The sequence below is a fragment of the Mesoplodon mirus genome (assembly GCF_964341445.2).
Source record: "Mesoplodon mirus genome assembly, chromosome: 18".
NCBI lineage: Eukaryota > Metazoa > Chordata > Mammalia > Artiodactyla > Ziphiidae > Mesoplodon > Mesoplodon mirus.
Window position 1 is genome coordinate 49,863,172 of NC_138994.1, and position 26,896 is coordinate 49,890,067.

At 51.9% G+C, this 26,896-nt stretch overlaps 1 protein-coding gene across 2 annotated transcripts; it reads left to right on the plus strand.

Annotated features, from left to right (window-relative positions):
* TRPV3 (transient receptor potential cation channel subfamily V member 3) lies at window positions 1-25,653 on the plus strand (the record flags this gene model as incomplete). 2 transcript variants are annotated; one of them, XM_082604400.1, is made up of 17 exons in its annotated part: window positions 1-119; window positions 4,749-4,853; window positions 5,043-5,117; window positions 6,047-6,201; window positions 6,982-7,158; window positions 9,393-9,533; window positions 11,663-11,943; window positions 14,049-14,225; window positions 15,164-15,322; window positions 16,049-16,150; window positions 17,195-17,268; window positions 19,254-19,419; window positions 20,815-20,881; window positions 22,607-22,881; window positions 23,915-24,027; window positions 25,225-25,304; window positions 25,556-25,653. In XM_082604400.1, 17 exons carry the CDS (start codon window positions 1-3, stop codon window positions 25,651-25,653), a joined length of 2,364 nt encoding a protein of 787 aa, XP_082460526.1. The 2 variants fall into 2 exon arrangements, with proteins under 2 accessions (XP_082460526.1, XP_082460527.1); XM_082604401.1 differs by having other exon boundaries at window positions 25,559-25,653.
* Window positions 25,654-26,896: the final 1,243 nt, after the last annotated feature.

Sequence of the window (26,896 nt, forward strand, 5' to 3'; positions counted from 1 at the left end):
ATGGATGCCCACCCGAAGGAGATGGTGCCTCTCATGGGCAGAATAGCCACTATCCCCAGTGGGAACGCTGCCATCCTGCAGGAGAAGAGGCCGGCAGAGATCACCCCCACCAAGAAGAGGTAGGACCGGCAGGTTCAGGCTTGGGTGCTGCGCTGTGAGGGGCACAGGAGGAGCTTGGCACCCACCTTCAGGGACCCCTTGCCTGGGGCGGACCTGAGAATCTCAGTCTCATCTGGGGTGGCCTGGTGCCCAGCCAGGTATAATGGGGGGTGTAGGGGGCGCAGCACTGCATACTCTGGGGCTGAGCTTGGGAGGTTAGTATGACTGGAATAATCAAGGGAGGCCTCCCTGGGGGCCCAGGGGCACCAAGGCAGAAACATTCAGAAAGGCTCCTGGGGGAGGTGGGGAGTTGCTGGAGCCATCCTTGAGATAAGGAGCAGAAAGGTGGGTGGAAATTCCAGGTAGCAGGGAGCCCCCTACAGCATACATTTTTCAAGTCCACTGGGGGCTTTCATATCCACTGGGTGCTTAGCCAGGTAATTCAGGCTCTCCAACCCTGCCTGTGTAAGGGGGACACCAGCCACGGCATCAGCCCATAGAGTAACAGTAAATTGCAATTGTGCCAACAACGTGCTTGGCACGGCGCATGTTGGCGCTGATAGTGTTTTGTTACCTTGAACTTTGTCTGTTGGCGTCGTCATTGTCACGCCCCAGGGCCCCTGGGAACTGCATAGGCTGGGACGGTTATGACCACTTCCCAGTTGAGGACACGGAGGTGGCGGGAGCAGAGAAAGTACTTCTCCGGGGTCACAGCTGGCCCCTGAGCTGCCTCCACTGCAGTCCCCGCCTGAGCCGATTCGGTGGCCCTCAAGCCTGAATGCCCCTCCTTCAACCCCGCGGCGCTTCCCGTGGACCCGGGTGGGCCCCCGGGTCTAGGTTGGCCCATTTGCCCTGTCTCTTCGGCCCCTGTCCCAGGGCCCTTCTTGGGCCGAGGTGACACTGGTGCTTTCCCTTCTCTCTCTTTTTTTTTTTTTTCTTTTTTTGCGGTACGCGGGCCTCTCACTGTTGTGGCCTCTCCCGCTGCGGAGCACAGGCTCCGGACGCGCAGGCTCAGCGGCCATGGCTCACGGGCCCAGCCGCTCCGCGGCATGTGGGATCCTCCCGGACCGGGGCACGAACCTGTGTCCCCTGCGTTGGCAGGCGGACTCCCAACCACTGCGCCACCAGGGAAGCGCCACCCCCCCCCCCACTTGAATTGAGTAGTAATTGCTGAGGCCTTTTGTGCACGAGTCAGGGGGCTGGGCCCAGGCTGGGAAAGAACACCTGCCCCTGTTCACAGTCTGGATGGTGAGGGGGCCCCAGGGAGAATGTGGGGAGTGGCCTGGAGAGAGCGTGAACTAGGCGGGGCCAGGCCTGAGGAGGGGCAGGTCGTTCTGATCCTGTGGGCATGTCGTTGAGGGGCCGCTGTTACAGTGGATGGTGGCAGGTGGACAGGAAGGGAGAGCGCAGAGGCTTGGGGCAGGAACCCGTGAGGAATCCCATGCGACTAAAGTGCCGGGTGGGTGAGGGTGTCTTTGGGGGGATAAGTCCCACCGGGGCTGGGTCTTGGCAGTCAGTTAAGGACATTGGACAATTGGGGGTAGTGGGGAGCCATGGAGGGATTTTGTGTGAGAGGGAGGGCATGGCAAGATTTGCATTTTAGAAAGGATACTCTGGGTGACCTGTGTGGGTGATGGATTGGAGGGGAGTCTGTTGCGACTATTGCCCAGGTGATAGGTGGTGAGCCTGGTGGTGAGGGATGGAGAAGCAGGCACAGATCAGAGAAGTACTAGGATCGTGGAGTCTGCCAGATCAACTCTGGGACGGGAGGGAGAAGCGGGGCCGAGAGACATCCCCTCCTCCGGTGGGGGGACCTGGAGGGGTGATGGGGCCACCTCTGACATGAGCACTTCAGAGGAGCAGGAACAAGTTCAGGTGTGACATGTGGGCTGAGAGGTGCCAGAGGCTCATTCAGGTGGAAGCTCCATCCCGGAGCGCAGGAGAGAAAACTGGGTGGATGTGGAGATCAGACAGGCGTCAGACAGGCGTCGCGGGCCCACGTGGGAAGCCTGGGTCTGGGAGGGCTTGTCTGGGTAGGAGCAGAGATATCTTGGATCTAAGCCACCAGCACCTCCCTCCTGCTTCCTTTCCCCCTTCCCTCCCCTCTCACTTTCCCAGAGAAGGACTGAGGACAGAGTTGCAGGAAAATCCCAGATTCTTCCTGCAGTCGGGCTGCCCTTCTGAGCCCATCCTGGTTCATGAACTTACTTCCAGGGTCAGCTCTGCCAATGGCCCCCGCCCACCTAAGGGCCTGGTGTGAGGTGTGACCTTTGTCTCATGAATCGGTGGTCCCTTCTCCTTCCCAAGGCTCTTTGAGGGACCTCATGTGCCTACTTCTCCCCAGACCCCAAAGGTTTGGGCAACTCCCTCAGAATGGAGTATAGGACTCAGGTTTAGAAAGAAAAAGAAAAGAAAATACATGTCAGAAGGCAGTTCTGACCACTAAGGAAATATGTACTAATGGGGGAATTGAAGGCACCAAGAAATCTAGATTGGGGAGAAATTTTTGGACCTCGAGCTTTTTCTGAAGCATCATGCCCCTCCCTGTGAGTGGCTGCTATGGTTACCTCCCCCTGGGCGTCACCTTGCCCAGGGACGCAGACACAGGCCATGAAGGCTGCAGAGGCACTGGCCTTGAAGCTCAGAGCACTTGGGCTTTTCTTTGGACAAAGTAGGAGAGATAAGCTCCTCCCCAGGCCTGAGTCCACCTGGGGATAGTTCTCTGCCTTCAAAGGAATAGAAATGCAGGAGGAATCGTACAGAGCTGTCTGTCTGCGCATTTGAGTTAACAACACCTAGGTGGTGGTGCCTTTCTGGCTGGGTCAAAGTAGGAATAAACAAACAGCACCTGCTGCAAGTCAGGAGCCAGGATGTCACCTGGCCAAGACCTTGCTGTCTGCTCATGCTGGTGGATGAGATATGGCACATGCAGTGGCAAGTAGGGCAGGCATGGGACAGGCCCTCGTGGTCTAGCAGCTCCCTGTCCCAGGAGTTAGGTCCTTATGTACAGCTGGGTCCTTCCCAGCTCAGCTCTCACCATCCACCTTCCCAGCCACTGAAGTCCTCCTTCCTCAGTCACAGCCCTCATCTTCCTGTTGAGGGGTGCAACCTCCCAACCTTTACAGTTTAAGGGGGGATGCATCCCTCAACAGGAAGGATGGATGGATGGATGGATGGATGGATGGATGACTGTCTGAGGAATGAATACTTGGGTGGGTAGATAGGTGGATAGATGGAGAGACCAATAGACAGTCATCCATCCGTCCATTCCAACCATCCATCATCTACCTATCTATTCATCCATCCACTCATCTGTCCAACCAGCCATTCTTTTTTCTACTCATTTATCTTTCACCTATCCATCCTTACACTCATCCATTGTTAGGTCTTCTGAGTGTCACGACAAATGTTGGGTTCTAGAGAATTAGGACGATGCAATTGTAGTTTCTGCTGTTGAAGAACTTACAGCCAAAGGACAGTGTGTTATTGCCTAGAGCAGTGATCCCCAACATTTTTGGCACCAGGGACTGTTTTTGTGGAAGACACTTTTTCCAAGGACCGGGGGGAGGATGGTTTCGGGATGATTCAAGCACATTACATTTATTGTACACTTTATTTCTATTATTATTACATCAGCTACACCTCAGATCATCAGGCATTAGATCCCAGGGGTTTGGGACCCCTGGTCTAGAGCCAGAAATGCAATGGCCTCACTGTGCTATAATCTGGTCTGATCCTTGGGGCCAGTTCTTACTAACCCACTGGAACAAGAGCTTTGTGAGGGGAGGAATTTTTGTTTACTTGTTTACCACTGTATCCACAGCTTCTAGAATAGTGCTTGGCATATTGTACATGCTCAGTAAATATTTGTTGAGTAAATGCACTACTGAACCCAGATAAGTAGGGTGGGATGGAGGTCAGGGCAGGAGCTGGACCAATTGTCCTGGGGAAACACCTGCAGGTGTGGGAGTTGGGCTGCGCCTGGAGATAGTCAGCAAATGTCAACCAGGATGTTTTGCTAGCAGATGTGTTTGTTAGTCGCTGGGTCAGAGCTGCCATAGTGGTGTGGTGACAACTTTGGGGTGGCATTTCCGGGGTACTGCAGGGGTGCAGGGAAAGGTGATCTCACAAGATGACTTCTGATGCCCATTTCAGCTGGACAGTCCCTAAGTAGACGGTACTGGAGCAGCACTGGCTCCAGAGTCCAGGTCTTAAGGATCATCTAGCCCAACCATTTTCCATCCGGGTGAGGATACTTGGTCCAGAGAAGGCCAGTGACCTCCTGGGGTCACACAAGAGGAGAGGCAGAGGCAGAGCCAGACTAGAACCCAGGCCTCGGGCTACCAGCTAGGGGTTTGCTCCTCCCTTTGTCTTCTCTTTTGGAAGAATGATTTGATTTTAGGTCAAGTCAAAAGGTTCCTCTTGATAGGCAGGAGACAGGCAGGTGGGGGGGCCAAGATGTCAGTGAGCCTTGCCCTCACACCATGTACGCCCCATTTCTGGACTAGCTCTGAGCCTTCCAGGCTTGCCTGGGCCTGACTGAGAGTGAGCACTCCGTGAGGAGGGCACCCTCGACAGTGGGGTTGCAGGACCCACGGGTGGACAGGCCCTGTCCCAGCTCTAATGGCCTTGCTTGGGTGTCTCCCCAGTGCACACTTCTTCCTGGAGATAGAAGGGTTCGAGCCCAGCCCCACTGTCACCAAGACCTCTCCCCTCATCTTCTCCAAGCCCATGGACTCCAACATCCGGCAGTGGTGAGTACTGCGACCCGCCAGCCCGCCAGCCCCCCACCCCTGCCCTGGCCGAGCCCTCAGCTCTCGCGGGCGGGCAGTGACTCGCCCTGGGCCACACAGCCAGGCCTGTTTGTGGCATACTACCATTGTCCATTTAAAAACTTGTCCCTCTCTCTGTCCTCCCCATTCCCCCACCAACCTCCCCGGCAGCTGTGATGACATGGACTCCCCACAATCTCCTCAGGATGTCGTGACAGAGACCCCATTGAATCCCAACAGCCCCAGGTGAGCCTGGCCCTTCCCCTCCTCCCACCGTGCCCACCAGGCAGGTGCCAGAGGGACAGGCAACAGGACCCTGCAGGAAAGAGAAAGAGGCTGCCAATCCTGGGGCGCAAATGTCTGGGCCCATAGCTATGGCATGTAGGTCATTTTGGGGGAGAAAGGAGTATTACATTTTATAAAAGTAATACCCATTCATTATAAAACATTCGGACAACAGTGTGCAGCAGGATGAGAACTTAATGCAATGCCATATACATAAATTAAAAGTACATGCATGTAGGGGACTTCCCTGGCGGTCCAGTGGTTAAGACTTTGCCTCCCAATGCAGGGGTGCCGGTTCCATCCTTGGTAGGGAGCTAAGATCCCACACGCCTCGCAGCCAAAAAACCAAAACATAAAACAGAAGGAATGTTGTAACAAATTCAATAAAGACTTTAAAAAAACCATACATGCATGTAGCCATCAAACATCAATGTGCATTTTGCAAGAACACATACAAACAAAAGGATACACATCACGCATTACCATGGCTGCCTATTTGGAGTGTAGGGGTGGGGAGAGAGATATGAAAAATATTCAAACAACACAAAATATGAAAGTGAAATTTCCCTTCCTCTGATCTCATTCTTTCGAGGTAATCAGGATGAACAGTTAGGCATGTATCTTTCCTGATCATTACTATGTGGATCCAAAGATACAGTTTGATAAAATGTGCTTGCATTTGGATTAGAAGCGGAGCAGCACAGGGCAACATGAATCCCAGCACCTCCGCCCACCCCCCCAGCACTAAAGGAGGGGATTTCAGGCACTGTGACAGGCATGTGCAGACGGTGGGGGCTGGCGCCGAGCCCCCTGTGGGCACAGTGGCTTTGGAGGGCTAACAGGAGACAGTGGTGCATGTGTGGTGAGTTGGAAACATTTTCTGGCCTCAGTGCAAACCTGGCCAAGCAAAAGCAGAGGCACAAAACGAAGCGGCTGAAGAAGCGCATCTTTGTGGCTGTGTCGGAGGGCTGCGTGGGGCAGCTGCTGGAGCTGCTGATGGAGCTGCAGGAGCTTTGTGAGCAGCGCAGCAGTCTGGATGTGCCTGGTCAGTGGCTGGCCCTGGCAGAGGGTGCAGGGCCGGGGGTCCTGCTCGGCTCCTGCTGTCCACCTACCCACTGCCCTCCCACCCCGCCCTCCAGCCTTAACTGCTGGGCTGGCAACTTCGAACCTGATTCTGAGGGCAATGGGGAGCCATGGAAGGGCTTAGACAGGTGACGGTGGAGGATGGGGGTAAAACTGGAGAAGGCTGCTGTTCAGGCAGAGTTGGGACTCCAGCGGCCGGGCCGAGGAAGGGGGAACAGCCCTTCTGGGAGCGGCACTGGTAGGACTCTAGGACGTGAGGAGTGAGTCCAGGGTGGTGCCATTTGGACTTGGGAGACTTGGTGGCTGGTGGGGCCCGAGCTGTCTTGGGGACCAGGAGAGTAGCAAGTTAAATGGAAGGGGGTGAAGTCTATTTGTAGGAAACTGGGGTGTGGGGTGGTGGCCTGGAGATTTCTGAGCTGGACAGTGGGAAGCCAGGCCGTGGGTGGGATTGTCCCCCTACCAGGGAGACGGTGCAGAAGGCAAAGAGCAAAAGGTCTCTGATAAGGCTCTGGGCAGCTCACCGAGGGGGAGGAGCCAGCAAGGAGGCGGGAGGAGGAAGAGCTGGACAGGGCAGAGGGGAGCGGGCAGCTCAGGGCAGGGAGCTCCGTGGAGAGCCTGCGGCAGGTTCTTGAGGTCTGCGGCTGCAGCCGCCACACCCCGGCCTCCCTTCCTCCGGGCCGGAGGGCCAAGGGCAGCCGGGGCCCCCCTGTGCAGCGGCTCCATCCTGCGACCCTGCCTGCAGACTTCCTCATGCGCAAGCTGACGGCCTTGGACATGGGGAAGACCTGCCTGATGAAGGCCTTGTTAAACATCAACCCCAGCACCAAGGAGATCGTGAGGATCCTGCTCGCCTTCGCTGAGGAAAACAACATCCTAGACAGGTTCATCAACGCCAAATACACGGAGGAGGCCTACGAAGGTACCCGCCTGCGGGAGGGGCTGTGCAGACAGCGATTTCTGGCGGTGGTGGGGCACAGGCACTGCTGTCGTGGAAACCCAAAGCACTTAGTGTGGTGCCCGGCACCTTCCTTCATTCTGCAAACAATCTTGACCGCTGGCTGTGTGCCAGGCAGTGTTTTTGGCCCCAGAACACAGGAGTGAACAAGACAGATGAAGGCTGCTCTTCTAAATAAGGCAATTTAAAAATTGATGAAAAGAAAATTACAAAAGAAACAAAAGATAATGTCATCAGAAGTAATTGGGGACGGGCAACTTCAGTGTGGATGGTCAGAGAGGTGACCTTTGACCCGAAGCCAGCACAATGAGAAGGATCCAGAACAAAGCAAGGGCGAAAGCCTGAGGTGGGACTGAGCTTGACAGGGCTGAGTGATGGCAGGAAGGCTGGAGAGCTGGGCAGGGCCAACACGTTAGTAACTATTAGTATTGCCATTATCCTCCTCATTATTAACAGCCCCATTTGGGACTCAGTTTTGTGGCTTCTCTCTTAGGTGGACTGGAGAGACGGCAGGGAGACCAAACTCAGGATAGCGTTTCCCTACTCAGGAAGTCTGTTGTGAATAACCAGTAAGGTGTGTCTTTGAGTTTTTGGAGTCAGTAAACATCCCACTAGGATCTTAGGACATGCTTGTGTCAAAAATGATTGGCCCAAGAATAACTGGATGCCATCTTATTGATACGCTGAGGGTGATAAACCTCTCAGCTTTTTGCAGGTGGGAGTCTGGCTTGGGCCCTTAACTTTTCTCGTGGGAGAAAGTAATTTTATTTGTACTTATTTATTACCATTATGATTATTTGTTTTTGCCAGTCTGGTGGGTGAAAAGTATGAACTCATTAGGTTCAAATTTTCATCCTCCCAATTACCAGCGTTTCCAAACATCTTTCATGTCCTGTATTGTCTGTGTGTATTTTCTTCTCTGTGAGGTGCTTGTTAATAATAGTTTCTCAGTTTTCTTTTAGGTTGTTTGTCTTTTTATTGATTTGTAGGAGGTCTTAATCCCTTATGGACTTTTAAGAGCACGTTGCCTCTTTTATACGTCTCAGATATTTCCCCCAGCCTATCACTTGTCTTTGAACTTTCTTTAAGATGTCTTTTGAAATACAGAAATTTTAAATTTTTATGGAAGCAAATATGTCAGTTCTTTCTTTATGGCTTCAGGATGTTGGATTTTACTTAAGAGGGTTTTCTCTCCAAAAAGGCTAGTTATTAACACTTTTCCAATTTTAAAAAATGCTTAGTTCTTTGATCTACCAGGACTTTGTTTTTATGTACGGCATGTTGGAAAATGCTGTTCCTGGAGTAATGTTCTGAGACACCCGGCCCCCGCACCCCCAGCCTTCGGGTCCCTTCTGTCTGGAGGTTCTGTAGGCTCCACCAACCGTGTCTGCGTCCCTCCCCCACCCCCTCCCTGCTGCTTCTCCCCTGTTCTGTTTCTCAGTCACCAGAGTATCATCCACCCAGCACCCAGGCCAGATGCCTGGACCTTACCCGAGACAGCCCTTCTCCCTCATCCCCAACAGACCATCCTGAGGACTCTTTCTCCCAAGGATCTTTGGGTCCATTGGATGGACAGCTCCTCACAAGTCTGGGCTCCTTCTAACTCATCCTCCAATTTTGCAGCCAGAGTGCTTTGAAAATACACATGTACAAAACCCAAAACTCTGATCATGTCACTTCCCTGCTTCAATGCCTCCTGTGCCTTCCCATACCCTTTGGGATAAAGTTCTAACCTCTTAACCTGGCTTATGAGGCCTTGAGCCAGCCCCATCCAGCCTGGCTAAACTTATCCGGTCCCAGTTAGAGGCCACTCTGGGAGGCCCCCCAACCCCTCAGGCTGTGTTAAGAGCTCCTCTGGATACCACAGACCCTGCACCTCCCCGTATCATAACGCTCAATTCGCAGGGAGACTGTGAGCTTCCTGAGGACAAGCATCAAAACGGCATCCCATGTCCTGCTGTGTCCGCATTGCCTGGCTGTGGGGCACAGAGCAGTTGCTCCACGAATAATCCTTGCTTCCACGCAAAAATGAGTGAAGCAAAGATTGAAGCTGGGCGACACAGACCAGGCAGGCAGCTAGTATTTCTCCACGGTTCGGTGGAGGGTACAGAGGACAGAGAGGGGAACAGGCCAGAGAGGGTGTGTCACCCCCGGTCCCAGCCGCTGAGCGCAACCGCCCACCCCTGTCCTGTCCGCAGGGCAGACGGCACTGAACATCGCCATCGAGCGGCGGCAGGGAGACATCGCCGCGTTGCTCATCGAGGCGGGCGCCGACGTCAACGCCCACGCCAAGGGCGTCTTCTTCAACCCCAAGTACCAGCACGAAGGCTTCTACTTCGGTGGGTGCCGCCGCCCCGGGTTGGGGTCCGGGGGCGAGAGGGGCGGAGGGCGAGGCGGGGCTTCTGCCCGTAGAAACGCTAGCAGGCAGGGGAGACCCCACTGCCAATCTCCGCTGGCTCAGTTGTGTCCGAGGCCCTGGAGGACACAGCAGGGACCAGGGTGGCGGCAGGGGCAGATCCACCTGAACAGGACCGCCAGGCTGGAGACCGGCACTTGGGAGGATGGGGAGCCTGCATTCGGGGAGTGTCACCTGGTGGTGTTAGAGGACACGCAGACATTCACCTGAGCAGCCCCCGGTAGGGAGCATAGACCTGGGAGGGAGAGCAAGGAGAGAGCCCTAGTTTACAAGGAGCAGACAGGTTCTGAGACGGGAAATGACTTGCCCCAGTGTAGTAAGGAACGGATGTAGGCATGCTGCCTGCCAGCTCTTGCCTCTCTCCCCTGTGTACAGTGCCTCTCAGGGCTGCAAACAGGAGTCAAAAGTAAGAGGACAAAAGTTCCCTGACTGACACTTTAGGGGGTCCAAAAGCAATCGGTGTTAGGCCATCCCGGGTGAAAAAACATTTTTTTTTAATGTGTAATTTAGATACAGTGAAGTTCACCCATTTTAATGTACACTTCTGTTCATTTCCACAAATGTGTACAGTTGTATAACCATCCCTGTGATCAGGACAGGGGACAAACAGCTCCATCACACCAAAAAATTGCCTGGTACAACTTTGTAGTTAACTCCTCCTCCTTGCCCAGGCCCTGACTGATGGCCACTGACCTGTGTTCTCTTCTGGATGGTTTTTCAGTCAGCAGGACTAGATGGGTCTGGGTGGCCTTGAGGACAGGGTCTTGTCCAGTCAGACCTGGCTGGGAAACATCGGTTGGGTGGGATGAAGAGAGGTGACAGGATGGAGATTGGGGGGGAAGCAGCAGGGGACCTGGTGTCCAGCCCTGGTTCTGTCCCCGGTTTGCTGTGTGACCAAGTGTGAGTCACTTGCCTTCTCTTTTCTCAACTAACATTGATTGTTTACTATATATACCAGGCATTGTTCTAGGTATTTGAAATATATCTGTGAACAAAACCAAGATCTCTACCCTCATGGAACTTGCATTCTAGATGGGAGAGAGACCATCAATAATGGATATAACAAATAAGAATGTTATGTAATATGTTAGAAAATAACAAGTGCTATTGACAAATAAAAAGTAAAACAGGGGGGACTTCCCTGGTGGTGCAGTGGTTAAGAATCTGCCTGCCAATAAAGGGGACACGGGTTCAATCCCTGGTCTGGGAAGATCCCACATGCCATGGAGCAACTAAGCCTGTGTGCCACGACTACTAAGCCTGCGCTCTAGAGCCCGCGAGCCACAACTGCTGAGCCCGTGTGCCACAACTACTGAAGCCCGCGCGCCTAGAGCCCATGCTCCGCAACAAGAGAAGCCACCGCAATGAGAAGCTCACGCACGGCAATGAAGAGTAGCCCTGGTTCACGGCAACTAGAGAAAGCCCGTGCGTGGCAACGAAGACCCAAAGCAGCCAAAAATAAAATAAATAAAATTAAAACATAAATAAGTTAAAAAAAAAAACGACAGCTAAAAAAAAAAGTAGTAAAGCAGGGGAAGGAGATCAGGAATTCTAGGACAGGAAGGAGCTGGGTTTCAATTTTAAAAGGGCAGTTAGGGTGAATGATTCATTGAAAAGGTGACACATTAGAGCAAAGACTCACAGGTGGTGAGGTAGGGAGTGATGCAGGTATCTAAGGAACAGCACTGCTGGAAGAGGGAACAGCCCGTGCAAAGGAAGAAGGCCATTGTGGCTGGAGGGGAGTGAGTGAGGGGGAGAGGAGGAGATGATGTCAGAAGATGTAGGGCCTTGTAGGCTGTCATTGGAATTTGAGCTTTTGTTCTCGGTGAGGTGAGCCTTATGTATTAATAGGATCAGTCTGGCTTCTGTGTTGAGGATAGTGTTGGAGGGCCAGGGTAGTAGCAGGGAGACCGGTTAGGAGTTTGTTGCAATGATCCAGCTTCAGTCTCCCACTCCTGCTGAGATGGGCAGGATAAGCCCCATTCCTAGAACTTGGGGAATCACCACTCTGGTCCAGGAGAGAACCGAGCCCCTGTGCTCCCCCTCCCCCAGGCGAGACACCCCTGGCCCTGGCAGCCTGCACCAACCAACCCGAGATCGTGCAGCTGCTGATGGACAACGAGCAGACGGACATCACCTCGCAGGACTCACGGGGAAACAATATCCTCCATGCTCTGGTGACGGTGGCTGAGGACTTCAAGACGCAGAATGACTTCGTCAAGCACATGTACGACATGATCCTGCTGAAGAGTGGCAACTGGGAGCTGGAGACCATGCGCAACAATGACGGCCTCACGCCGCTGCAGCTGGCCGCCAAGATGGGCAAGGCTGAGGTGGGTGAGGCCTGGGGGCAGGCGGGAGGGCGCGAGGCCCGCTCCCCAGGGGCCCTTCTGAGTGGCCAACTGCACGGACCACAGACAGGCAGCACGTGGGCGCACCCTCTGGACTTCAGACCCTAACATTCTGTGTTTCTGTCTCCTGCCCTGGGACCCCCTTGCCGGGGCCAGAGTGGAGGAGTCTTAAGGCTGCGGTGACTCCTGCTTCGTGGCCGAGGATTCCTGCGTGGTGAGGCACCCAAGTGGAGGCTGAGTGTCTGACCCTGGGGGCCTTCAGCCTCTTATGAGGATGGGAGTCCCCGAATGTCTGCTCTGGATCCAGAGCCAGTTGGCTGCTGCTCCCTGACACTGGAGAGACCCCAGCCTATCTGTCAGGTTGAAACATTGAGCCAAGTCCCCAGCAGAGTATGTGGCTGCTCGTGGCTCTTTGTGCCCTTGTGATGTGGCCGAGGAACTCAAGTTCACTGGGAGCTTGGTGAAGACTCAGCTGGGGTGGGCTCCCATCTCTATCTGTGGTGGGAGCCACGGCTTGGTCTGGTTTCAAGGTCGGGACTCATCATGGCAAAACTGCCCCTGAGCGTCCACATCTTGAGCCCTGGGAGGGGACCATGGCTACTGGGAGGCTGCAGGAGGGCACTGGGTAGGGTGGGGACTGTGGAGCCATCACAGCTGTGCCAACCTCAGGGCAACTGATGAGGGAGGTGGTGCCCCGAGGGCCTTGGGTCCCGTCCCAGTGCTCAGGGCTGGTGCCCACAAGGGACCTTTTCATTCTCTTGTGGGAGGAGGAAGGGATGCAGAACAGCTTTGACAGAGGAGGAATTGTGTGCCTGCCTCCCCCATCTCCTGCCCACCCCAAGGACACAGCTTCCTGGGGACTTTGAGGAGAGTCAGACTGTGGTCACAAGTCAGAACTTTCTCCAAGGACCACTGTGCCATGTGTTTGTCCCTGGGGAGGGCCCAGGGATGAAGCTTCCTGCATGGAGCATGGCCCCCTGACCCCTGGTTCCCTAGAGGATAATGTGTCCCTCCACCCACACCCACCACCTCTTGCCAGTCTTGGGAAGTTGCCTGCACCCTTCCTGGCTCCTTCTCTCCTTCATTCAGTGTTCTTTGGAAACTTTTCCGGATGCTGCCCAAGTTGGCCACTATGCTGGGAGCAGAGGGTGCAGTCATACTTGAGACACAGACCATGTCCTCGGGCTCTTGTAGCCTGGGGCGCAGAAAGGGGAGACCTGCCTTATCCCTAGGAGCTCCCTGCCTGGGCTGTAGAGACTAGGCTCCCGTGCGAGATGAGATGGGAACCCCACTAGGTCACATGAGATCAGGGCTCTGACACTGTCCTCCCCATTAGGACCCTCCTCCTGGGCCTTGGGTTGGTGCCCCAGGAAGTTCTGCCCCCATCTTATTGTACCCAGGGCTCGGTTTCGGGAACTAGTGAGCTCTCCATCTTGCCTGCACTTTGGAACCACCCAGGAAGCTTTACAAGATGCAGATTCCTGAGTCCCACCTCCAGAGATTTGGATTGAGTTAGTCAGTGGTGTGGGAATTCTAAATGTTCCCCAGTGACCCTAACATGTAGCAGAGAGCAAGCTTGCTGACCTAGAGAGTGGGTCCCACGGGCCTCTCTGAAAGGCTGGTGTCATGCATCACCCCCTGACTGGCCAGAGCAGTGAGCCTCAACTGGCAGGGTCTTGACAGAGGGTGGGATGGGGAAGCTGGAGAAACTTCCAGCTGCTTCTCAAGTCCAGGCCAAACAAATTATTTCTCGAAATTGTCAGTTCCTGGATTCTTCCCAGAACAGACTCCCCAGCTGGTGCAAGGATTTGTGAGCTGATCGTGTAGCCCTCTGAAGCGTGCAAAAGGCCTTCACGCCTCTTGTCTCTGTTATTCACAATGCCTGGTGTGACGGGAAGGTCAGCGAGCTTTGCGCCCATCCCACAGATAAAGCGGGGGCCGGGGATCACAGTGACAGGCACTCGGCCCGACTCAATCCATCCCTGGTGGGAGCCTCTTCCCAGGCCCTGTCTGCCTGGGGCAGGCCCAGCGGTCTTTGCCCCGAGCCCCGTCCAGCGGCTGATGGTTGTGACTCTTCCTGTCCCCAGATCCTGAAGTACATCCTCAGCCGTGAGATCAAGGAGAAGCGGCTCCGGAGCCTGTCCAGGAAGTTCACCGACTGGGCCTACGGGCCAGTGTCGTCCTCGCTCTACGACCTCACCAATGTGGACACCATAACCGACAACTCGGTGCTGAAAATCATCGTCTACAACCCCAACATCGATGTGGGTCTCCTGGGTGGGCTGGGGAAGGTCAGAGGGTAGCAGGCTGGGCCCCAGACCAGGGAGGCCCTGGGAAGACCCCTTGCTACTAGCCAGACATGTCTGCAGCCCCCATTCCTTAGCCTTAGTGGGTGGGGCCTGGGGTGGGTGCTGGGGCCACCTGTTCCCAGCTGACCTTGTGGTGGGGGTCTCCTGGCCCCATAATCCTGGGCAGGGTTGGGGGGGGTGTAGACCTTCTCCATCTTGTTTCCCCCCAACTCCTTCTATTGGTTCCATATGGTCAGACTTAGAATCCCCTCTTCCCCCAAACCTGGCCCCAAATAAGGGTCAGGGAGTACACAGTTTGAGCAATCAGGGAGGCCTTTCTGGAGGAGGCATAGCTGGGAAGTCAGTGAGGCTGAAAGAGGAAAGAGAAGATCAGCAGCGGGAAGTTTTTGGCTCTTGGAGGAAAGTGAGGCAACACATCTTTCACATTTTACCAAGAGTTGTGCTTCCCAGAGCCTGCCTTGCCCGGGATCTCCCTGGCCCTCACAGCAGCCTGACTGGTAGGGCAGGGATTGAGATCAGTTTTTCTGATGAGGAGGCTGAGGCCCAGAGAGGGTCAGGGGTTTTCCTAGGGTCACACAGTGAAGGAGGGCCCAGGAGGGGCCAGACCCCAGTCGTGGCCCTGGCCTCCCTTCTAGCCCTCCCTCTCTACCGTGCCTCAGATCCTCTTGGCAAAAGCACCAAGCTCCGTGTCGTTCAGTTGCTGTCTGGGTGCGCTGGAATGGAGCCTCAGGAGCTAGTAATTACCTCTCCCAACATTTCCAGCCAAACCAGTTCATTGCCCCCTTCTGCCAGGAGCAGTGCTGACTCAGAGCTTCCTCTGAAATGAGGGCCCTCCGAAAATGGTCCCTTCCTCTCTCTCATCTCCATGGTGACTGGTGCCGTTCTACCCCCAGAACCGGCATGAGATGCTGACCCTGGAGCCCCTGCACACGCTGCTGCATATGAAGTGGAAGAAGTTTGCCAAGTACATGTTCTTCCTGTCCTTCTGCTCCTATTTCTTCTACAACATCACCCTGACCGTCATCTCTTACTACCGCCCCCGGGGGGAGGAGGTAAGTGGGCCCCTTGAAGTGGGGGATGGGTTGGTCAGCACTGCAGGACCCTGGAGCCGCCCTATGTGCATATGGGGAAACTGAGGCCCAGAGAGGCCAAGAGATGTGCGTGGGGTCCCCCAGTTTTCATGCTTCAACAGTGTCTTGGACACTGAATACGTCGCCAGCGCCTGGTTCAGCTCAACCCCAGGTGCTCAGCCCCAGGCTGACCCCTGCTGGGGGAGGGCTGCAGAATTAGGAGCCCCAGGCCCTGCCCAGGCTCCATGTCTAAATCTGGAGCTGGTTGGGTGTTTTTGCTGTGAGGGCCATGGGAGGAAATGGGAGGAGGTGGAAGTCACTTGGAGAAGCATTCCCAGCACTCTGGGTCTCGGTTCCCCATCCATTACACGAGGCACGGAGTCTTGGCTTTAACTGTGTTATGAGGCCCTGTGAGTGTCTGGATACAGATGGAACAGATAAATGCCAAGAGGTGTGAGGGGGTTGTTAGCATGGATTGGATCTTGCTTCTCACCGCAGAATTCTGGGTTTGCACTCCGGGCGGGGGAGGCAGGGGCTGGGGGCTGCAGTTCCTTTTTGGCCCTGTACAGAGATCTGGCTTCGTGCTGGCCTCTGGCCCAGCTTGAGGGTTGGGCACGTGTATGTGCATGGTCCCCACGGAGGTGGCGCTACCCCTGCCTTCCTCACTCCCCATCCTACACCCATCCATTCCTCTCCCTTCCTCCCCAGGCCCTGCCATACACCTCGTCCATCACATGCAAGATTGGGTGGCTGCAGCTCTTAGGAAGGATGTTTGTACTCATCTGGGCCATGTGCATTTCTGTGAAAGAGGTGAGTAGGTCACCAAGCCCTCCTGGACTGCTCTGTGAGGCAGGCAGGGTGACAGCAAGCTCTGCTACTACCGCTGGTAGACTTTGGGGAGGCATTTCCTTTTTAACCTTTAGGCTTACATAAACAAGCAAGCTTATCCTACCTACTTTATCTGTCCATTCCTCCATCCATCTGTCCATCTATCTGCCAGCTATCTACACTCCCAGCCACTCAGTGTCCCATCTTCCCTGCCTCTCCATCCACCCATCCAATCACCTGCCCTCTCTCATCAACCCAGCCACTCATTCATCCATTTAAACACCCACTCATCCTTACCCACTGTCCTTCCGTCCTTCATCCAACCGTCTTTCCATCTGTGTGTCAGTCGATCTACCCATTCATCCATCCAGCTGATGAATCAGCAGGTATATTCTGAACACCTTCCATGTGGGGCTCTGGAGGAGATGATAGGGATGGAGGGAACCTGCCCTCTTTGAGTTCATAGTCTGGTAGGGATTTCAGATGGACACAAATAGCTAGACTTTAACATAGACTGTGAAAAGACCTGATGTTGGGCTCAGACCCGTGCTCAGAAGAAGAGAGATGACTTTTATTGGTGGGGGTGGGGGAGGGGGGCCAGGAAGCCTTGAAGGCAGAGATGGCACTTACTCTGGTAGGGGAGGGTTGGCATGAGGACACTGGGGAGAAGGTATTACAGGACAGGTGTGGGGCACAGCATGAACAAAGGCTCAGAGGCTGGAAAGCTAGGCCATATTTGGGGAATGGCAGGTAACTGTATGGTTGTGCTGCTTTGTGGGTTCTGGGGTGATTACGGGGGTGAGAGTAAGAGATGTGAGAAGATCGGGGGAGCATCCACTCTTACCCTGGGGTTGCCACTGCCCCCCAGGCACAAGTCCCCTTCCGTATCCCTCACCTGGGCTCTGGCTGGGCCTTCACATACTTCCCTATTGCTGAGGCTCAGTCCTGGGGAAACGCCCCCCTTCCCCAGAGCCTCCAGCGAGGGGCATGAAGAGGGGGCAGCTTTTCTTTCCTTTCCGCCCTCAGGGCATCGCGATCTTCCTGCTGAGACCCTCAGATCTGCAGTCCATCCTCTCGGATGCCTGGTTTCACTTTGTCTTGTAAGTAGGTCTGTCCCTTTGGTCACCACCTCACAGGCAAGCCTAAAGTCCTGTATGATGGCTGCTGTGTCCCTCAGCAATAGCCACCCTACCGTGTCACCCTGTCCCTGTCATTTTGCCAAGTCACATGGCCAGGGGCCTCCCCTCTCCTTTCTGGTAAGAGAGGCACATAGATGCCCGTGGAGAGGACCACAAAACGCTAGGACAGTACCCACCATCCGGTTGCAGGGATAGCTGACTGCACCCTGCCACAGAGCCTTGGGCGGCAGCCGCCACAGAGCCCTGGGCGGCTGCCAGCACAGAGAAGGTGTGTTTATTTTTTATGAAGGGACATTCCAGGCCAGTTCCTCCTGGCTGTCGTTTTGGACCCTGGCAGGTCAGGGCTGGAAGGTACTTGAGAAATCATTGAGTCTCATCTTTAGGCATGAAAACCGAGGCTCAGAGCAGGGAAGTGAGTCACGTAGAGTCAGGCGGAGCTTCAGTCATGAAGCTCAAGCCAGCCCAGTTTCCCAGTCAGCCTCATCCCAAGCTTGTGCAGGGTTGACTACTGTAGGCTCTAGCCAGAAAGCTCAGCTCAGCAGCCTCTCTGAATGAGGTCATGTGCAGAGGATTACGTAATCCCTCTCTCTAAATAAAAGGAGGATTATGTAACCCCTGTCATGTGCAGAGGATTACGTAACCCCTGTCTCTAAATAAATAATGGAAAAGGATCTGCAGCTTGAGATGAAGAATGTTAGGCTCCATGGCTCTGTAGACCCCACCAAAGGCCCTCTTCTGAGCATTTGGGAGGCTGGCTCTATAAGACCTTAAATCTTGGCCTGATGTTTCCAAATACCTATTAACAGCTTTATTAAGTATGTACCTGCCTTCCAGAAGCATGAGCTAAGTTCTTCATCTCTTTGGGCAGGTGGGGCCCCCTGATACTGCAGTGAATGAATAGGCCAGGTGCAGCACTGCCCAGGGTGCAAGTCACATATGAGTCTGTCACCTTGGAGAAACTGTGACGATTCCAGAGAAAAATCCATTTGTACAGCCACTGGCTTTGGCACAGACAGAAGGCACCTGTGCCATGTCCGGTTCTTCTGCTTCTTCGTTGTTTACTTAGTGTAGAGGAACGTGTAAACATGCTTCCTCACTTCAGTGCCAAATGCCCTGCTCACCCAAACGTTTGCTTTTCACTGCACAAGAAAATCAAAGTTGCCTGTGTCCTAACTTTAACTAGTTAGGTATTTTGTAATCGTGGAGACTACCTGATGTTATAAGCAAGAGAGGGTTTCTATCCAGATGTCTGCATAACTGATGGTGTTACACACTGTTTAGGAGTAGATTTTGATCTTGTATGTTTGGTCCATATTGTACTTTAATCATTCCAAATTGTGGTATAATACACGTAACACAAAAGTTAAACCATCTTAACCATTTTAAGGGTACAGTTCAGTACTCTTAAGTACATTCACACTGTTGCACAATCTCCTTTTAGCAAACCTATTATATAGCATGTATTGTAGTTTTTTAAAGGATTTCTCAAAATAGGTTATGGGGGACTTGTGTTATGATTGACTTTTGAGTATAGATGTCAGCTTTTGTCATTTTGGTTAAAAATGCAATCATTCACCACATCCTCAGTCTACCCCAGTGTACCCCAACCTGTGTGGGGGTCAGAAATCACATGGGTGATTTAAAAAACATACAACCTCCTGGGCAGCACCCTGGACCTTCTGAACCAGAATCCCCTGGGCCCTGGGGATCTGTATCTTTAAAAAGTCCTTGTCAACTGCAACCAGCGCTGACTTGCATCTAGCAATGCAATCTGCAAGGCTGGATTTTAGACGTGGTCCAGCAGATCTGGGGCAGCCTTATCTGTCTCTTCAGCACCAGCCACCAGGGTAACCATTCAGGATTTAAGGGAGGTTGGAGGATTTGGACATCTTTGCCCTGATGCCAAGAAGTAAGTAAGGCCCTTGTCTCCTGTGTCTCCTGAACAGTTTTGTCCAAGCTGTGCTTGTGATACTATCTGTCTTCTTGTACTTGTTTGCCTACAAAGAGTACCTTGCCTGCCTCGTGCTGGCCATGGCCCTGGGCTGGGCGAACATGCTCTACTACACGCGGGGATTCCAGTCCATGGGCATGTACAGCGTCATGATCCAGAAGGTGTGTTGGGGCTGCCGAGCGTCAGAGATGGGCAGGGAGGGCCTTCCGAGAAGGCCCATTTTTCAGATGGGGAAATTGAGGTCTGGAGAGGAAAAGAGACTTGCCCAAGAGACAGGCCACTGCTCTTTCTCCCAAATACCGTGGTCTCCCTTTGCCTTTGGTCAGGCTCTCTAGGAGATAAAATATGTATATATAATATGTTATATATATACACGTAGATATGTTTATTATATATGTTTACCATATAAAGGATGTGCAGCACACAAGTCACAAACAATAATAAAATATTCAATGCCTTTTGTCGTAAATTCCACATGGCTAGTTGAGTCTCACTGAATAATTTGTTGATTTTGGTTGAACTCATATCTCTTTGCCAACCTGTGGTTGCAATTGACAAGTGAGTGTTGTGCCAGCATAAATGCTGATATTTTCCTCTGCTTTAAGGAGTAAGATGAAAGGGAAACAATGAAGACTTGTGTTGAAACTGCATTTGTTTGTCAGTGATGCTGAGCCATTTATCTGCTGAATTGGATAATACTGTTCAAATACTAGAAGAATATCTCATCAGCGTTTTTGTGCTATTCCCACTATAACAGCTACAGATAGGACACATTTTTAAAGTTTAATCTGCCTTAACATTTTGTCCATCGTTGTCTTAAGTCAAGATCTAGATGATCAACAATCTCTGATTTGTAGCTTTTACCAGTTTCCATGGTGTAAATATTCCCACCATGGCTGACTTCCAGCTACCAATGCGATGTCACTGAATACAGAATTGGGAAGGGATGCACAGTAATGCACCATTATATAGTGTTTCCACCATATGGTTACGAGAAATAAATAGCCTTAAAAGCCTAGATAATTAAAAAATGTAGTAAAGTCACTGGAAAGTGATGAGTTTTGAACATTTATTATCTTTGTTTCTAATGCAATTTATTTAGTTATAAGTTTACACAATTTAATTCTTAGTCATGGCTGTGTTTAACAACGAGCTCAGAAAATTCATGAAAGTGAGACAATCAGCTCTTGTGAGCCAGTGCGAGCTCGGCCTAGCACACTGCGGCCCTCAGGAAGTGTGAGGATTCCAGATGTGAGTTTCTATGAGGAAAGGTGCTCATGTGCAGCCTGAATCAGCAGGGACAGAAACAGACTGTGTTCTAGGAGGGAGGAGGGCAGAGAGCAGGAACAGAAGAGAAGTCTTTCTGGAGGAGGTGGGCCCCGCGTTGAGCTGTGGAGACAGCAACAGGAGGACCTGGTGAGGGTCGCAGAAGAGTGGCCCGAGTGAGGGCATGGTTAGAGTGCGAACCCAGGAGAGGGTGGGAAGCAGGCAGGAAATCAATGTATATTGAATATGTGCTCAAACCTTACCCTTGAATTGCGTTTCTTTCTTTGTAGGTCATTTTGCATGATGTTCTGAAGTTCTTGTTTGTGTATATCGTGTTCTTACTTGGATTTGGAGTAGGTAATTGATTTATAAATAATAGTAACTCCCTCATCTGTAAAACACTTTATACAGATGTCAGCATGACAAAGCACACAGGAGCCTCAGCAACAATTATATCGGCCACCGGTGGAACACTTTCCGTGGTTAGCATTTCCCAACCATTATCTCTTTACTTCTCGTGACATCTTGACCAAGGGGGAGTCATTATCATCCTTGACCATAAGGGCACTGAGGCTTAGAGACTCCAGGGTTTGAACTGGTTGCTTTTATCCAACCACCCTGTGTGGTATGCCTCCCACCTTTACATCCATCATCACATGCGGCTCTCACAGCCTCAGATAGGCTTGGCAGGTTTTCGGCCCCATTTTACAAATGGAGAAGCTAAAGTCTGCAGAACTGTGATTGATGGTCTTTGAAAAGTCGGAGTAGAGTAATGCATTGAGGTAACCTCCTTTGGCCCCGCAATCACATTACTGTCATAGTTTGCTGCAGATATATCTGTGAGAGCCTTCGGTCTGCTGGGACCGGGGATAGGAAACCCCTCTTGAAAACCTCTCCATGTACACCTAGAGACTGTCATACAGAGTGGAGTAAGTCAGAAAGAGAAAAACAAATATCGTTTATTAACGCATATATGTGGAATCTGAAGAAATTGGTATAGATGATCTTATTTACAAAGCAGAAATAGAGACAGATGTAGAGAACAAATGTATGGATACCAAGGGGGAAAGGGGGGATGGGATGAATTGGGAGACTGGGATTGACATATATACATTATTGATACTATGTATAAAATAGATAACTAATGAGAACCTACTGTATAGCACAGAGAACTCTACTCAGTGTTCTGTGGTGACTTAAATGACAAGGAAATCCAAAAAAGAGGGGATGTGTGTATACATATAGCTGATTCACTTTGCTGTACAGTATAAACTAACACAATATTGTAAAGCAACTGTACTCCGATAAAAGAAAAAAAACCTCTCCATTTACAACAGAGGGAACAGCATAACCTGATTTTATTTCTAACCTCTGCATAAAGAGATATCATTTTATTTTCCCAAGCCAGTTTTTTTTTCCCCTAGTTATCATTGGCATTTGAAGTTAGGCAGCTGTTCCCATCTGTCTGGTACCTTTTCTGGGTCACAGTTTGCTTATTTATTTGCTCCTTCACTTGTTTGTTTATTCATCCATCCATTTCCTTCCTGATTAATTTGATCATTCATTCATTCATCCATCCATCCATTCATTCAGTCATGAGCCACTGCTGTAGTGTGCTGGGAAGAAGAGAAGAAAGAGTCCCAGGCCTTGACCAGAGGTCTTGCCACAGAGCATTAGGAAGAGGCTCAGGACTTCCCAGTCTTGGGGGAGACAACCCAAGCTACAGGAAGTTGGGAGCTCAAAGCCTGGTTGAGGAGCCAGAGACACACAGATTATAGATTGTAATTATCGACTGTGCAAGCCCGTGGTAGATCAAGGGCTGAATGGTGGGGTAGAGAGAAGAGTTTGGGCTTTGTTAGGCAGAAGGGGCTTTCTGCCCTTTCTGTCAAGGCAGAGCACCAGCCCGATGAAGCTTCCAGAAGAGCTGAGGCTGGAGATGTAAGTTAAATAGCCGGAGAGAAGGAGGCGGCAGACCTGCAGTCTGTGTGTGTGGGCAGAGGTGTACATGCAGGCATGCACGAGCTGACTGGCTAACTAACCAGACAGAGAGGCTGCAGAGAACACCCTCTCATGTCTTCCCAGCCCTGGCCTCGCTGATCGAGAAGTGTTCCAAGGACAATGAGGACTGCAGCTCCTATGGCAGCTTCAGCGACACGGTGCTGGAACTCTTCAAGCTCACCATAGGCCTGGGTGACCTGAACATCCAGCAGAACTCCAAGTACCCCATCCTCTTCCTGTTCCTGCTCATCACCTATGTCACCCTCACCTTCGTCCTCCTCCTCAATATGCTCATTGCCCTGATGGGGGAGACCGTGGAGAACATCTCCAAGGAGAGTGAGCACATCTGGCGCCTACAGGTGACCTTGGCAGAGTCTTTCTATGGGAGCCCTCGTGGGGACTCATTTCAGCACATGGCACCAGTGGATCTGGGGTGGGGCCTGGAAATCTGCATAAGCTCCCTGTGCTTGGCCAGGTTTGAGGAAGCTAGGTTTCTGGGGTATAAGGTCTAGGGAGTGTGGCTGGACAATAGCACGTGTGAGAGGAGCTCAGGCTTATGGGTGTGCTGTGCTCAGTCAGTGGTGTGATATGTGGATGTTGAAGCATGGCCTGAGGTTGCATTAAGAGGAGGAGGTATAGGACGATGTCCTTAGGTATAAGACAACGGAGGTGACAGTTCTGCTCTCCTCCAATACCCCTCACAGGCTATGGGCCTTACACACTGAGGACACTAACCCACAGGATGATCCAGAGGTAGTGGCCAGGCATGTTACACTTCTTACATAAATGGTGTAAGAAGAGCGTGACAGTGCCTTCAGATATCTGCAGAGCTACTTGTGAAAGGGGGAGCAGCTTCCTTCTGTGGTCCAAGAGGCAGAAGTGAGGTATATGGGGCAACAACAGGGAAAAAAGCTTTGATTTGACACAAGGAAGTTACTAATGATTAGGGTTTTCTTAATTGGATTGTTGCTAATATTCAGGAGAGATTGGACAAATTATTGCCAGGACAATTGCTGAGGGGACTCTACGCCTGCCATGGGGCTAGGACCGCATGATGTCCTCCTGGAACCTCCCTTCCTGGTGGGATCCTAGGATCCTAACATTTTCAGTGAGGCAGCTCTGGACTTCCAGAAACATCGTTTGTGTGATGTTTAAAACAATTTGAACACCTTTCCCAAACGGACTGGGTGTTCATTTTTGAATTCTGTAGGTTAGCCAGATCCTCAGGATCTATGCATTAAGCATTCCATGCAGGTGGAGTGGGCTGTTTGGTGTGTGTGCATGTGTGTATATGTGTGTGTGTGCATGCGTGTGGGCGCATCCACGCTCACACGGAGCCGTGCTCCTGGGCTGGCTCCTGAGAGATGCACTTAGGCTCGTTTATGTCCCCAGAGAGCCAGGACGACCTTGGAGCTCGAGAAAATGTTACCAGAATGGCTGAGGAGCAGATTCCGGATGGGAGAGCTGTGTAAAGTAGCAGAGCAAGATTTCCGACTGTGTTTGCGGTAACAAAGGGAGAGGGGCCCTTTGGTGAGGCTTTCTGGGTGGGTGAAGAGAGATGAGTTGGTGAACGTTAGCGAAATGATGCTGCCGTTTGCTTGCCAGACCACGGTCTGTTCTGCCTCCTCAGAAGATGGAATTTGCTCTTTCGGGGTCGCTGGCCCTGGGATAGACTTTCTAAGCCTCAGAAAGGAGAAGGAGGAGACTCTGCCCTTTTGGAGGTGCCTCCATGGCCTCCCCCTGCCCAGTGTCTGCCTTGGAAGAGATTTGCCAGCCTGGCACTCTTTGTCCTTCTGAGAGGTACATTCGGTCACAGGCAAATGGAAAGTGAGACAGCTACTTTTGACAGATGTCAAGCTTTTTGATTTTTAAAAAAGTACTTGCACGTGCCCTGACCATCTTTTCTGATGGGTCTACCTCTTCCGACCCCCTGTCTGACTGCCTGGCCCTGCAGACTACCTTCTTGGAGCATAATTGTACCTTGACCTACGTCTATGACTGAAACCCCTCCCCGCCCTGCTCTGCCCCAGGAACCATCGTTTCAACTATGATAGTTTCCCTAATAAATACGTCTAATGTTGACACCCTCACTCTAGAGTTGTTCTGTGAATGTGAACTTCAGCCAAACTATCCTCTCCAGTTACAGTTCAGTACCTTAGACACTGCCCACTCTTTTGGGTTCTGAACCCTGACCTTCCTCTCTTTTTATAAAAAAATGTTTGGCCACACCCCGTAGCATGTGGGACCTTAGTTCTCCAACCGGGGATCAAACCCCTGCATTGGGAGGAGGAGTCTTAACCATTGGACTGCCAGGCAAGTCCCCTTACCATCTTCTCAGTGCAACCTTAACCCTAGCTGGACTTCACACCCTCACATCTTCTCAGCCCGAGCCTGCCCCACTCTCTTTCCTTCCCTCCTTCTCCGTGGGCTGCCTCTCCGAGTCAGGCACAGCCCCTGCTGGCTGAAGATGCCCCCTTTACACCTCTCTGAGCTTCTGGGTCCCACACCCTGGGAGGAGACTGATCCTGGAGGCCTGGGAAAATGGGGATTTGGGCAGGTTTCAAGCCTTAACAACACTGATGTGACCACATAGGGCAGGAATGCTCCTGATCCCTGTGGAGGACTCCCCAAACGCTGTGCTACTTGTTTGCATTTGATGAGGTGCACCTGGGGAGTAGTGAGAATGATTATCACACCCGCAGGATCAACGAGGTGAAGTGGACTGAATGGAAAACTCACGTCTCTTTCCTCAACGAAGATCCAGGGCCCGGGAGACGGACAGGTACCGCTGCTATCAGGAAGCGTGACGCCCACTCCTTTCTGACCACGTGACCCCAGGCACACCAAGTCGGAGGGCCGTGATTTTCCCCATCTGTAAAATGGGAGGGTTGAATTAATTCCTTCCAGCTCTACCGTTTTCTAACCTGAGTTAGAATAACTTCTAAGGCAGGTGGTGGACTGAGACCTGGAGGTACAACTTGCAGAATGCTGTTTCTGTAAAATAGTTTTTTTTGTTTGTTTGTTTTTTTAAAGCAGATTTCAACAAAATCCAAGATTCTTCCAGGAGCAACAGCAAAACTACCCTCAATGCATTTGACGAAATGGATGAAGTTCCAGAAACTTCCGTGTAGAAGCAGAACCCAGAGCTCGTGTGCATGTGGTCCGTCTGAGGCTGGAGGCTGGGTCCTGGACTTGGTGCTGCGGGCTTTGCAGAGTGATGGAGCCTGGCTCCACCTGCAGAGACGAGGAAAGCACCCTCATGCTGGACGGGTGGCTGAACCGAGGGGCAGTTGTCAGTTTGAGTGGGAAACACCCTGGACTTTGTTATTCGGCAAAGAGTTTGTATAAACCCACGGCCAGCAGTCCTGAGCCTGGGAGTCCCAGGAGTCCCTGAATCCTGGGTGAAGTCTCTGCGTTCACCAACTGCAGGTCGATTTGGCTGGGAGAGATGGTGGCAGGGCAGGGGCGGGGGCCCAAGGAGCAGGGAGAGGAGTCTTCTGCCAAGGTCCCCAGCCCCAGCCTGCGCATTCTACCATCTCCCTGATTGTAACTGGGTCTCCTGAATTTAAGGGACTCTTGATCCATCCCAGAATGTGCAGGGGACTGAGCTAAGCTGGGTATCCTGGGACTGGAGGAGAATGAGCTTCTGGAGCCTTCAGGGAGAAGGAAAACACCCTTGGAATGAGCGGCCTTTGTACTCAAGGCTCAAACTGTCTCCAGCTGAGACGTTTCTAGTAGCATAATTAACACAGGCTTTTTCTTTTCAATAGAGAAAGGCTTTTTCAGTTTTAAAGGAAAATTACTTCAAGTATATGATTTTAAAGCTGAGAAATAGATTTTAGGATTTGGGGCTGGAGGTAAGTATTATATACTTGGCCTCGGGGTGACCAGAGCAAGGACAAAAATCTTTTCTTTATGCACATAAAATTCCACAAGAGACACGCCAGGCAGGGACTACGATCTGGGTGAAAGATCTTGGCTGTTTTCCTTGTCCCAGCCCTGCAACAGTGCATGCCTCTAAGTTGGGATCATGGCTTCGACTGAAACAGAAATAGCAGCTGCTCTATTTATATGGTCTTGAATCTCAGAGGTTACTCTTATACATCAGTATTTCTCAATGGAGGAATTTAACAAAATACCTGAAATGCTCTGGTATTAAATATTTTTGTTAACTGTGAATTTTGAAGTGGAGGAGAAGGTATTTGAGAAAGGAGTGCTTGCCAAGATGTGCGGCTTATTTTTAGATTCTCATCCTCTGATTTTTCTCCCCCCTGAAATCACACAGAGTCACTTTGGGGGCAGAGGTGAAGTGGAGATAGTAGAAATGTTCCAGGTTACTGGAGCCTAAAGAACCATAAAATCCACTCTGCCTCA